The 14,616-nt window shown below is 38.1% G+C and overlaps 1 protein-coding gene across 1 annotated transcript in view; it reads right to left on the reverse strand.

The window, feature by feature from the left end:
- Positions 1-14,616, reverse strand: part of thsd7ab (thrombospondin, type I, domain containing 7Ab) — a 226,273-nt gene that overhangs the window by 70,239 nt on the left and 141,418 nt on the right. The window contains exons 8-9 of the mRNA XM_081597176.1: positions 13,083-13,277; positions 8,777-9,023 (exon numbers count right to left, since the gene is read on the reverse strand). Coding sequence (XP_081453302.1) covers positions 8,777-9,023; positions 13,083-13,277 — 442 coding nt within the window. The remainder of the gene's footprint in view (positions 1-8,776; positions 9,024-13,082; positions 13,278-14,616) is intronic.

The following is a 14,616-nucleotide window of genomic DNA, read 5'->3' on the forward strand; positions in this document are numbered from 1 at the left end:
AATAAGATGTCTTCCATTAATCGGATCTATTCAACAAGAGCCCATTTTCTGAAATGACTAAGTAAATGGTTGAGCTGGATGAAGGATACAGATTTAAGGCAAAGAACTATAAGCAGTTACAAGTGCACACACATAAAAAGAAATCCTGCTGGGAGCAGATAAGGCTAATTAATTTCATTATCAAAATTAGGGACTACAAAACAAGAAAATGCTTTGTTTAATTTAAGATGAATCAGTCACGGATCTTCAAGGACGAGTTCGCTGCTGTCTTTTGGTCTCAGGAGTTTTCAGCAATGTCAGAAAACAAACACAGACTCAATTAGACAAGATGGCTCACAGAGTTTAAGATTGATGCTGTCGAAATGCATAACCACGGATCATTCAGTCTCCGCTTTCACAAATTCCTACGCAATTACACAAACGCCCATTTGGTCGCAGTCGGCACACAGACTGTCACAATCAATAAGCCGACATTGTTGTTTTGTTGTTTTTTACCCCCCTCACACAATAACAGCTTTCTTGATAGGATGATAGCAGACCGAGCCTGAGGCACTGACATATTTTTCTCTGTTGTGTCCCTCGTTTCTATTGGGCTTTGACAGTCGGTGTGTGTGTGTGTGTGTGTGTGTGTGTGTGTGTGTGTGTGTGTGTGTGTGTGTGCGTGTGCGTGTGCGTGTGCGTGTGTGTGTGCGAGGCAGACGTGCCCTGAGGCGGGGGGTGAAGGCAGCTCAGACCCATCTGTGGGTGAGATGGGTCACATCTGCATGAAGACGGTGCATGTTTGCTACATGGAGATCGACAATGTGAATTGATCAACAATACCTGCCAAACAAAAGCAACAAATGACAAGAAACACATTGGCTTCTAAAAACTAACTGCGCAAAAGTCTTTCTTGTAACCTTTTAACGTTAAAATTTGCATTCTGCTCATTTTCGTACTTCCATTTGGGTCTCGACTGCTTTTACAAACAGTAGAGACCCAGTAGCACTAACAGTAGTAGCACTTTTAAAAGCGCTTAAGAATAAAATACAAAGCTGGTTTTTCACAATAAGTTGGTCTTTTTTTGGTGTCTGGAAAATGAGCGGTTTCAAAAATCTCTGAAATCTAATGTCACAAATCAGCAGGCATTGCCCATCACCTAGCAACCAAAGTAAAGTCCAAGCCGTTACCTAGCAACCCAAGCAGAGCTTTGCCTGTCACCTAGCAACCGAAACTGAGCTTCAGCACGTTTGATAAGCTGTATAATGGCTGCTGGAAAGCACAAGTGTTTTTTCTTTTTTGTTGTTGTTGTTGTTGCTGCTGACTTACAATCCAGAAACTACTTGCTGTTTTCTTGTTGGTTGCCTAGGAGGCTTTACTAATTAGTCTGTCTTATTTCAACAGCAGCATCTATTCTTACTTCCATAAACCGGTTGTAAACCGTTAAACCGTTCCGATTGCGGCCACATTTAGCTAGTATGAGTGATCACACACACAATTGGATTTTTAGCAAAAAAACAAGATCAGCGCATCAAGAGATACACTGTAAAAGTAGCCTAAGACAACATGGTAATAAGTAGTATCTAAATACTGTTAACTGAATACACTGGGATGACCAAAGCTGGTTTGGAGCATACAGGAGTCAAATGGAAAGAAATCAGCAACGACCTTTGAGAAGTAATTGTTGCTGTCCTTCAATCCTCTGTTTGATTCAATCCACAGAGACATTCTAGAGAGCAACCGACGTTCCAGATCTTCCTGAAGTTAGAAAAACTGGTGTTTATCCACTTCTGATGTGTTTGTGCCACACACATAAATCGAATATTTTGTTTGTTTGTGCTCTCTGCAGTAATGACTGTTTTCTGAGCCCATTTGAAAAAGGCAGCAATTACTTGGCCGTCTTCCTGATCAGTGGTGGAAGGTTACCGCTCACTGATGTAATGTTTATGGTTTGGTTAAGAAATAAAATATTTATTTGGATAAAAAATGGATAATCTTTTCCAGAATTTAAAACCAAAGCCTTGCACTGTTAATCTCAAAGCATGTGATCCATCTTATTTACATTGCGATGCCACAAATGACTATAGATTAGGATTAATTTACAGCTTTTCTATGCTCAGAATAAATTTGGCCTCTTCCCGTTTAGTTAATTAACTTCTGCTGCTTTGAAAACTTCCTATTCAACATGTTGATTAGCAGAACCTTCAGTTAAAAAGCATAATTGGCAATCAACCTAACAGGACCCAGCACGCCCTCAATGTTAATTGAGCTTAAACTTCGAATCATTTTCTCCACGCGGTTTAAAATAATACATATGCACATGTGAAGCCTCAAAATAACATTGTTTTACATAAAGTTGTTTTTTTTTTAAAGTCAGTTTCCTGGTAAAAACGTGACTATCCAGCATAGTATATACATTTTTTTAAAGGGTGGAGATTATTGAGAAATAATGGCACTGAATAATAAAATACAGTAATATTAGTCAGATTTTTAAATTCTAAAACCATTTTTTAATTTTTCTTGGGATAATTTTACCACTGGATTACCCAACAGCATGCATATGGCAGCTAGCAAACTATAGCAACTAGCTAACTATAGCAGCTAGCTATTATGTTTGAATACATGACTTTACAGTTTATTTGCATTTTACATTGTATCTAAGAAAATGCAACTAAACATATTAGAATAATTAAGTTCAGTTATCTGTTTTTAGACTTACATCCATTGTTTCAAGCCAAATGTTTAATATTGTCCCAAAGTAAAGCTAAGTCAGTACAGGCTTTATGTTTTTCTCCACCAATCTTATGGTCCTTTCAGTCACAAATAAGCTCCGTTCTGCTTTGCTGAATCTCAACACAGAACATAAATGAAAATGTAAATATGGACAAGACAAAGATTGATGGCAGAGAGTACTTTCTACATTCATGCACAAAGTGAGATTAGTGATGCAGCTCACAGAACACCAATTTAAAGCTTCGCTTTTAAACGAGCAGTTTCGAGAGCGGCCATTTGTTTACAGCCTGACAGACCGTCCCACTTTGTGTTGTTTGGGCTGATGGACTCTATTTAGAAGTCTATTCTTAAACATCCCCATAACTCTGTCAATTTAAGCATTACAAAAAAGGTCCACCAAGGAGAATGTGCTAAAAACTTCCACTCAGTGACGCATCTTCAATCAACTGCATGTATTTCTCAGAAAAAGTTTGAACAGACTCGGATGAGGCCAATAATAATTACAATCAACAACTAAGAGTGTGATAAGGGGCTTGTTAAGACACTCATCAGTTATCCTGCTTCAGACCTGCCTCTGGCTCAAAATGATAGATGATTACATAAGATCATTGACAAACAAGAGAGAAGGTAAATCGCAATTCCTCGCCTACTCTCCAACTCACTGAGCTTTTGTTTCACTCACTTGCCAGCACAATAATTTTTTTTGTTTGTTTTTTTAAAAATAAAAATAGGCGATCAAATATTATTCAGGACTTGCAAAAGTGAAGTCATTGGGTGTTTTTCACATTGGTTTGATTGGGGACCAAAATTGCAACATTTGTTGCATTTTCAGTTGGTGTGGTTCACTTTCACACTGCAATGCGACAAATAATCCAAACAAACTGAAAAACTGTTCATTTCCTCCCCTGTGGGGGCACTGCACCAAGAACTACTGGAGAAAATGACACAAAAACCTCAAAAGAAGACACTGAGAGCAACTTTCTTTTTCACGAAACAAACAAAAACGTAGTGGCGTCAGATTTAAACAGTTGTAGGATTTATCTTCCCTTTGGTAAAATACCATGAGCCATTTCTCCTGCTAGCGCTAAACTAGCACATTTGTTTTGGTTTAATCTACCCAGAATGTCCTGCGCTGTAGTCCGCTTCCTGCTTTTGGAGCTGACATCCACATATGCATTCGAACCGCTCCAGAGTTTACTTCAACCAAACCAAGACCCAGGTTTTGCTTTTTTAGTCGATTACGGATTCGCACTTCCCTGAACCGGACTAAAGTTTTGATTTAAGCGGACTAAACACAGACAGGGACAACTCTCTTAATTTTTACCAACCATGTTTGCCTTGACGTAAACACACCCCAACTCAAAAACGTTTGTTCTCATCCTTTACTCACCAATCAAGATTTATGTCTTTTCTTGACTTGAATCATACGTGACTTGGATTTTTTTCATTTTTTCCAGTGACTTTAGAGGACTACAACTAAGATCTTGATCTTAAATCAAACAGCAGCTAGACAATTGAATCTTAGATGGTAGCGTAGTGTACCAACAGGACAATGATCCCAAACACAGGTTATCTTGTTTGCCTTCCTCAACAGTGATCAAATATACAACCATAAATTATGTCAAAAGCTTGAGCTCTGCAAAATACGAACAAGTTACCAAATGCTTGTTTGTGTCATAAAGTTTTAACAATTTTACCATTTGGATAAAAATAAATCCACAAGAATTTCAACTCATGAGCCCATTTTTTGCCAACAAAATTCAATTAAATGTTATTTATAGTCAAAAAAGCCAAGAATTAATTTGACATGAGTAAAAAATACACTAAATCAGAACTCCTTGACTTTATTGTTCTCTGCTTTCGGGTCCTGGTGTTGTCGATGGGATCGTTGGAGCGAAAGCGACAAGCCCTGAGCTGAACTTTCTGACAGATGTTTGGGTAAACTCATCCATTTTGAATTCGCCTCATGTGGTGTGGTCCTCACAGTTACCCGCAAACATCCTGCCTCTCATCTGCCTCGTGATTAAATTGCCTTAAAGTATCAATCCCATTTAATTACCGTCATTATCATCAATGAGAAATCACCAGTGCCCAAAACGGCAGGGTTAATTAGGCTTTCAGGGACACAGAGATTATTTATCTGTGGTCGCCTGCAAAGGAAAGATACGAACTGGGACTCGTGTTGGGTGTGCTCCGTTTACTTAACCAGCTCTGTCAGTCTGCTTGTTTTCTCTCTGACTCACTTTACGCTCACGCTGCTGGCACTTCCCATCTCGCCCCTGTTTTCATCACAATCTGCAGACATCTGCAGGTACTGATGTCCTTTCCTTATGTGTTTATCAAGCTAACATTTTAAACAGGAAGGATCTAAACAAGCAAACATTTTAGACTTGAGAAAACTGGAGCAGCTGTTCAGAAAATGTCGAGCTAAAGCTCACAAAGCAGCAGCAGAAACATTACAAAAATACTGTTCACTAATTTAGTGCTAATGGATTTATGCTGTAAGGATGTTGGCAAAAATGTTACATTTACAGTGCTTTTTAATTTAATAAAGAATTGAAATGTTTATATGATGTTCTGTTTGTCCTATTTTTTTTTCAATGAACAACAAAAAGATGAAAAGAATTTTCATCTTTTCAGATTTTACTGATTTTCCATATAACCAGAGAATAATTTAGATCTTCACGTACCTAAATCATCTCTTCCAATATATTTTTCTTATGAAAGTGTATTCTGAATTTACATTAGGGAACATAGGGCTGTGAATAAACTGAAAATGATCGAATACTTATTAGCTTATTGTCGCAAATTTGCATCAAACCTTTTCCAGTCTTAATTCATCTTCATGAACAAACTAAGATCCTGTTGGAAGCAGTTTGCTGCCTTATATCGATCAGAGTTATACCTAATTATGACTCATTTCATTAGAAATTCATTAATTATTTGATTATTTTATTATTCTTACAGGAAGTTCTGACTGCAGACTGATGATAACCAGAGAGTAATAAACAATTTACTCTTATTTGAACACATAAAAGTGAAAGTAGCAATAAAAAAAAAATCATGTTATAGCTAACATTAATATATATGAAATAATCAATACATAATTGGGAATAACTGCTTCATGTCGGCTTTAACAGAATCACTTTAACAATATAAAGTCAGTATCTTTAATCAATATTCAAACAGAAATAATTAAAGTCTGCATTTTTAAAGTCATTTGTTGATTAGTATTGTTTGAAATAAAGCAAGTTGTAAGTCTGTAGTCCCAGTTTTATTATTTTAATCAGTGTTAAACCTCAGGTTTAGAAATTACCCCGACTGAACCCAACGAGGCGCAGAGAAGTTTTTTCATTAGCTTTTAAACTTCGTAAAGCCACAGGCTTCTGATTAAAAGGTTTCGGTGCTGAGCAAGAACCGATTCCCATTAAAGCTGCAACTGGTGGGAAAAAAAAGAAAAGTATTTACTCTGACAGTTTCTGAAACAAACTAAACTGCTTATCTTACAAAATGCCTTCAGATGACATTCGATGTTAATTGGCTGGATACAAATAAACTCATATTTCTGTTCATCTTTTATTTCTTTTAATTTAATCACTTTTTTTTATTCCCTGGAGGACTGATTACAAGAATGTCTTCAATAAATCAGTTTAAAAAATCATTAAGATAAAAAGTCTTTCTGTTTAATGAGACTCAGTCAGACCAAAAATAGACTTTCTAATGATGTGTGCAGCTGCATCTGATTGCAACGTTTGATGTCTGCATCCGCAGGAATTAGAGCGATGCAGTCACAAGCTGGTGTCAAATAAAAGTCAGAGGGTTTGGGGTTAGTAAAAACCAGTGTTGGAACTTTAAAAATAGATTATTTTTTCCGTTTCTCTTCTTTAGATAGATATTCACAAAAGAAATTCAGCTTAATCTCTGCACACAGTTGATTTTATAAGGTGAGAAAGAAAAGTTTGCAACAAAAACTCTTGAATTACCTGCAGGAATTAATTCAAACACTCAACATGTTAAACTTATTTCAGCCTCTATAGACAATGTGGTGTGAAAATTTAATAGTCAACAAAATGTATTTCGTTATTTTAGCCTGTCTTTTTGCAAAGAACAACAATTTTGTGTATTTAAAGAGCCACTACATTAATATTATTAATTCAAATATTGCCCAAAGTGAAGACAAATTATGTTTTAAAAAAAGAAACAACAACAACAAACATTGGCACAATAACACATTTTGCTAAATAAAAAATTATCCCAGAAATTGTTGCAATAAAGAAATATTGAGAATATTGTTGTTTTGAGTCTATTTTACCAAGTAATTTATTAATAATGGGACTGGAAAATATTCTAAAATAAAACACGACGACCAAAAACCGTAAATAAAATGGATTCTAAAGTTTCAGTAATCAAAGTTATCCTTCAAAAAATATGAACCATCACAATGGAAATGATTCAGTTTATGTGTTTAATTGATTAATTGCATACTGCGACAGGCCTGGCTTACTGTACAACAGCGGTGTCCAAAGTGCGGCCCGGGGGCCATACGTGGCCCCTGTACTGATTTTGTGTGGCCCTTCAATTACAATTAAAAACTTACACATGTTTTGTCTGCCAGCACTAATGGTTGATCCAGGTGGAGACTTTATGTTTTTAATTAACACAAAATGATTACAAACAAATTAGAATGTTCTCATAATGGAAAATGTTTGTTCATCTTTTTTGCATTTTCTATGGTTTTGTTGTAAACAGGAACACATTTTACTTGGTGACTTTAACTCAAAAGCAGACTTTAGTTCAGCAAAATATGCTCCTAATTAAATTTGATCCAAAAAGTGCTACAATATAGATGAGTCTTTCTGTACGGTGATTTCCACATCCATTCTTACAAAATCTATAACCCGTCTGTTTATGTTAGTTATTGTGTGCTCAGTTTGAGCAGGTAAAATTTGAGTTTAAATTTTCACAAATGATGAATTTTAGCCTGGATGAATCTGCCTCCTGTCCAGGTAAGACTCACAATTCGTCTTCCAGATTTTCGTCACCGAGATGCTTAGCGGAGATTATTGAGCGTCAACGCCGGCTGGGAGCTGCAGCTCTGGCAGGAGAGCAGAAGATGTGACTGAAGAAAGTGGCAGGACTTTGATCGCTTGCTTCTACGGGCTTTAAAACCGAGGTGATGGAGTACATCAGTGACATTTTACTGCTCATGCTAAATGACCCATTTCTTACCCTGATGAAGTTGCTGCAGGTTTTGTGACCTTTGAATCTCCTGGAGAAGTCGTTTCCAGGAAACCGAGCGGTAACGAAAGGGAAAAAATACCTCTGACACGTTTTATGCAGCGAGGGAAAATATTCTTCAAACATGATCAGTCAAGTCAATGAATCAACTTTACATTTTTATTTTCTGGGCTATTTAAGTGTTTCTTGAATGTATTCAAAGGTTATTTATTGTGCATACTTTAGTACATATAAAAACGTCAAACTTTTCTCCTCCCTTCTGGTATTAATTCAGACCAAACCTTTCCTGTCTTGGATAAATAAGGATGAGCCATAATGTTTTTATTTGCTAAACGCCAGAACAAAACAAGAAGCTTTTAGATTTTACTGGGTTTTTTTTATATTTTGTGAAATGGGTACATTTATAAATACTAAGATTAATAATCAAATGATTGTGTTAGCTTCAATTGTTATCAAACATGACTTAAAAGAATTCAAAGTTTGTAATTTGATGCCTTGAAATTGGGCCTCAAGTTGTCATAACGTGGACAATTTTGTTTAGATTAATGTCAAGTTGTCATAACAAAGACATTTTGAATAAAGTCAACTTTGTATTAAAAGTGTCATGATTTACCGAATGACGCTTTATGACAACAGTCATAAATATTCATAAAGACTTATTGATGTTCATGACAGGTGTTACGTCATGTTTATGACAGTGTTATGACAGTCTTATTCACCCCCCTTCAAATAAAGTGTTACCAAAAGCCGATTTTACACAACACTGCCCCTGCCAAACGTTGCCCTTGAAGGTTTCCTGCTTTAGATAAAACTGAGATCTGCTTACTTTTTGGGCGGCACCTGTCCCACGTTGACCCGGACGCACATGACCTTCCGGGTCTGCACTCCCATGGAGCAAAGGCCCTGAGCGTCCGCAGCGGGACGCGTCCCTGCGGAGGTGTTGAGCGGTGCGGTGGAGGGGTCCTCGGTGCACGGCCCCCAGGGCCCCGTCTGCCAGTGGTAAACGATGCAGGCGTGTTCGTTACAGTTCCGCACCTCCTGCAGGGCGCTGCTGTTCGGACACAGGGAGCCGCCTGAGGATGGGAAGCAGAGAGTCACAGGCGAGCAGAGCTGGGTACTAACTACTTACTGTTACTCAACTACATTTACTTGAGTAACTTTTTCTGACTACATGTACCTTTAGAGGTATTTTTAATATGATGTATTTCTTACTTGAGAATTTTTAAAAAATGTCTCTTAGTTGAGTAAAATTTCTGGATTTTCTGCCCACTGAATGAAAAACAAACATGTTTTAACCAAAAATTCACCAGACACAGACACACGCCTGTGGTTTCTGTTAAAGATTCATTTGTTTTTTTTATTGAAAGAAACTGATTTGAAAAATGTTTCTTTTGCTTTATTTTTTGTTACTTATATCATTTTGGCATAAAAATTCTAAAATTTCCACTTCACTTTATATTTTGGTCCATTTGATTAAGTAATTTTTAAATATTAAATGATTGGATCCAATTTTTTACCAAATACTTTTTAACTCTTACTTCAGTAACTTCTTGGACGGCTACTTTTTACTTTTACTGGACTAAAAGTATGTTGAAGTAAAATTACTCTTACTTGAATATATTTTTTGGATACTCTACCACCTAAAGATAAAACCCCCCAAAAACAATAAAGCTAAAAAAAAAAAAATAAATAAACATGAGTGGCTCCATAAATTGGGCTGCACAGTGGCGCAGTTGGTAGAGCTGCTGAGTTGCAGCAAGAAGGTTCTGGGTTTGATTCCTGGCCCCGGTCTTTCTGCATGGAGTTTGCATGTTCTCCCTGTGCATGCGTGGGTTTTCTCCGGGTACTCCGGTTTCCTCCCACAGTCCAAAAACATGACTGTCAGGTTAATTGGCCTCTCCAAACTGTCCCTAGGTGTGAGTGTGAGTGTGTGTGTGCATGGTTGTGTGTCTCTGTGTTGCCCTGCGACAGACTGGCGACCTGTCCAGGTGACCCCGCCTCTCGCCCGGAACGTTAGCTGGAGAGGCACCAGCAACCCTCCCGACCCCACTGAGGGACAAGGGTGTAAGAAAATGGATGGATGGACTCCATAAATTCAAATTCCAGCTGTTTATTGGACTTTTAATTGCGTTATTCACACGGTTTTAAAATCTCCAAACTTGTTTCTCTCTTCCTGACAGTCTTCCCTCCATTTCTGGTGAGGCAGCAGTCAGTCACGGACTGGGAGCAGAGCTTCAGACACTTAAAGCTTTCAGCACAGATTGAGAGGTATCGCAGGGCGGAGAGTCCTCCACAGCAGCAGTTCATTGTCGGAGTTGTCAGGCAGCCAGCTCTGAATAGAGAGGCGGCGTTCACACACTGGAGCCAAACTACTACAACGAGATCTCTGCGACTTCCTTCCTGCTGACTGTGCCAGAAAACCAGAGCGGACTGAGCGATAACAGCCCCAACATGAACATGACATGTGAAAATGAGCTGGAAGCAGCTGCAGGTGGGACATTAAATTACACTTGAAGCAGCTCTCAGGGAATATTGAACTCTGTGGCTTCGCTAAAGAAAGGTGAGAAGATAAAAAGGAGCTGATCAGACCCAACAATGAGACAACTGCAGCAAACAGACAGCAGGACGGGGAATAAAGGCCGGAAATATTGTTGTTTTTCTATTATTCCAGACTCGTCCACACACTCGTCTATGGCAGTAATGTCACAGTCATTTTTAGTTCAAGATTCAAACTCCAGATTTCCAGTTGTGGTACAATGTATTGATAAAACCCAATAACAAACCTCTAAAAGTTTAGTAAATAGACTTCTCAAAGACTTCTTAAAGTTAGATAATGATGAACATCATTTCACATCGATGTAATTTGGCAGGATACAAATACAGAAAATTACGCAAGACGATTACTGCCACTGAAAAAAAAACTAACAAAAAACTCTGGTTTTAGTCTCCTGTGATCAAAAGTCAAAATTCTGAGAAAGGGTAAGAATTTCGACCTTTTTTTCTTAGAATTCTGACTTTTTTTTCTTTAGAATTTGGACTTTCTGGTAAATTCTGAGAAAAATAAATAATTTTGAAAAAATAAATAAATCAAAAATTCCAAGAATTTTTTTGTGTGTGTGTGTGTGTGGTCCTAATCCTCTTAAGTTGAAAACTCTTTCATTTGATTGATGAAATATTATTTAAAGATACAGGGTTATTTTCAAGGTTCTATTCACATGACCCTGTGGGTCACAAAAACTTTACGGCGGGCCAGATTTGGTTCTTGGGCCTCAAGTTAGACATATGTGGTCTATGTGCTACAAAAAGCATATTTGTTACATCTTTTTGAATAAAATCCTTCGTAGATAATGAGATTATATTCTGAGCTCCAATCAAAATGAGCTCTTTTAGAGTTTCTTGTCACTTTAAATCCATATAAGCTCCTGGCCCCCCAACTCAACGTTTAGACTCGCACGTGGAAATGGTTGCAAACATCTGTAATATTATACATTATACATCCGTACATCTTGGAAAAGCAGAAGTGGATCCTTCTGTACAACCAACAAGAATTCGGGAAGTGGTTTATGGATGGCAAGTCAACAACAATACATTTGTCTTTTCCACCAGCCATTGTACAGCACATACAGAGGTAAAACCAGCTGACCATACATGCTGGAGTTCAGCTTGGGTTGTTAGGTGTCCGGCTGGGCTTTGCTGGGGTTGCTAGATAACTGACAGTACCAGCTGATTTTTGACAACAACTCATTTTCCAGACACCAAAAAACAAGAAATAATTGCCAAAAAATGGTTGGATGCTTATTTGTTGTTTTTTTGAGCAGTTGGGCTGGTTTTAGAAGCAGTAGAAACCCAAATGGAAGTACAAATGTGCAAAATCTGAATTTTGCATCTCCTTTAAGTTTCCTGATGATCAATCACTCAAACAAGTTTTTTATCTCGTATTTGTTTTTTAAACACGACTAGTCAAAATGTTGCTCCTTCTTATTGCATTTCTTTGTCGCAAATGGCAAACGCTTCCAAGAATAATTACTTTTTGCGTCTCCTTCACAAATGGCTTCTTAACATGAATCTTGAGCATCATTCATCCTGATGGGTGTCAAACAGTGAGAAGCACTTAGGGCTTTCCAAAGTCCCTCCATAATCACCACAGAATAGGCAGTTATGCTAATTAGGTCATTAATTTGCTTATTAATGCACTAATTAACACAGAGTCCCGTGCAAACATGGGTGGCTGCATATTAATATGATCCCTGCGTCTTACGCTTTGAGTGGTTCCTGCAGTTCCAACAAGTTTCTCCTTTATTAATATGCAACAGACAAGCTGCAAAATCAGCCAGGGATCTCGAAATCTAATCAGATAATCTGATATGCAGATAGAAAGGGATTCTTTTAGTTATTGTTCTTAAGTATGTATATTCACAAAGATTAGAGACAGTTATTTAATGAAGTCATAGTCCCTCTAAAAGCTACATCTAGTCTAATAAGAGTCAAATATTACCGTAAAGTTCTGGGAACTGGGGCACCCGTGACAGACCTTGATAAAAAACAGATTTTAAATGTTATTATGGCAGGTTAAAGCCGAATAAACTAATACCACAGCAGCAGAACAACAGTCAGGCTATTTCACACAAGACCAACAAGGCCTGACTGAATTAGGCAGCAACAAGCTGAATTAATTCAAAATCAATTATAAGTTCCCCCTAAAGGGGCCTAAAAGGACAACATTTCTTCTGAGCTCCAAACGAGTCAACTATTTTATGCAAACACATAGCTAGAGGTTTAAAATAGCTACCAGGAATCTTTAATTAGAACCGTTACCCTCCATCACTGTGATCCACGCCACAACCATCGCAGTGACTGAGCAGAACGCACACCCAGATGAGAGGAGAGAAAACAAAAAGGAGAACACACACAGGTTCAAACTCCAAAGAACAAGAAAAGATCCGACAGCGAGATAAAAAGTGAGTGTCAGGCGAGGAGACAGACCAACAGAAATAATCATCGGGACAGATAAGCAGACTGTGAGATAAGGACAAACGCAAAGGCAGACAAGTGTGAAATCAGACACTCTGCGGCTGACAGCAGAGGACGACTGGAAAAGGCGACATCTGAATGTTTTCTCATAGCGGACTCACCTTCCCCGGCGTTGTAGGCCAGAATGGAGCGGGTCCTCATTTGCTTGCCCTCCACGGTTTTGCTGGAGCAGGTCTGGGAGCAGGTCGACCACGGCGTCCAGTCGCTGAGCACGCAGTCTCTGGCGCAGGGCACCTCGCAGGAAACGGGCTCCAAAACGGCCGAGGAGGAGCACAGGCTTCTGTCCACCAGCTCCCCTGGAGAAAAACCAGACACAACCCGGTCAGAACCAGCGATGTTACAACTGTAATTACAACTTACTACAAAAATTTTGATTTACATAAACTGTGCCTTCTGGTTGGGAACCTTTAGAACAGCGTTGGTTTATTAACCAGTTGAATCTTCTTGCTAAAGGCGACATATTAAACATTCTTTAACAGGTTAGAGCAGGTTTATGGGCTACACAAAACACGTTAAATTTTTTGCAGAAGATCATTCTTAGATAATTAAATTTTAGTCTGAGTTCCAATTAGAATGAGCTGTTTTAGGGCGTCTTGTCACTTCAAATCCAAATAAACTTCTGATGGCCACGCCCTCCAACTCAACGTTTACACTCAAACTTAAAAATGGGTGCAACATAAAGCAGCAATTTGTTTCTGAATGGGAAATCGACAACAAAGCCTTTGTCTTTTCCAGCAGCCGTTGTGCAGCGCTTACAAAATCAGCTGACCAACCATGCTGGAGCTCCGTTTGGGTTGCTAGGTAACGGGCTGGGCTCGGCTGGTGTTGCTAGGTAACGGGCAATGCCTGCAGAATGTGCCTTAATCTGGAGCTTTTTTAAACGGCCAATTTTCCCAGGCACCACAAAATATTAACCAACTGCATGTTTTTTTTAAGTGGTTGGTACTATTTTTATAAGCAGTAGAAATACAAATGGAGATATAAAGGTGCAAAATGTGAATTTTGCATAATAAGTCTCATTTGAGAAGAAGAAAAAAAAAATCTTTTTGAGCTGTTCAGCAAATATCTCCACTCGAATTAAGTCTATTACACTTCAAGTGCATTTGGATGTTTTCCATTTTTCTATGCTGAAAACTAAACGCTTATAGAGGCTGTTTGTTTTGGGGTTATTTGCTGTAAAAAAGAAACAGGAGAACACCATTTATAGTTAATATATGAAGTTATTTGGAGTAAAAACATGGACTTAAAATGTAAAGTGCTTCCACTTAAATCAGCTCCCATCTGTGAGTCAGACCATGGAGTCATTTGAGTTTACCTAACATGAAAGAAATGGATGAAAAACAAATTTGTGCTTAAATTAAAGACAGGTGGCTTTCCTTTTAATTTCCTGTTGTGGGCGATTTATTTCCCAATAGACTCTACAACTTACAAGCTGCCATCTGGCTTTTCAGGTAACAAATATCAACGGCTACATTCGGGAGATAAGGGAAAACAAATTAATTGTAGCAACATTACCCTAAGTCTGTGTAAATGTTTGGTAATTATGACAATATGGCTCCTTCATTTCTCTGTATTAATGAGGTGGCGTGTAAAGTGTAATTAAAACTGCAATTTCTCTTGAAAGTGAGGAGTCGC

Source organism: Poecilia reticulata, chromosome 16 (genome assembly GCF_904066995.2).
Source record: "Poecilia reticulata chromosome 16, P_reticulata-male-v2, whole genome shotgun sequence".
NCBI lineage: Eukaryota > Metazoa > Chordata > Actinopteri > Cyprinodontiformes > Poeciliidae > Poecilia > Poecilia reticulata.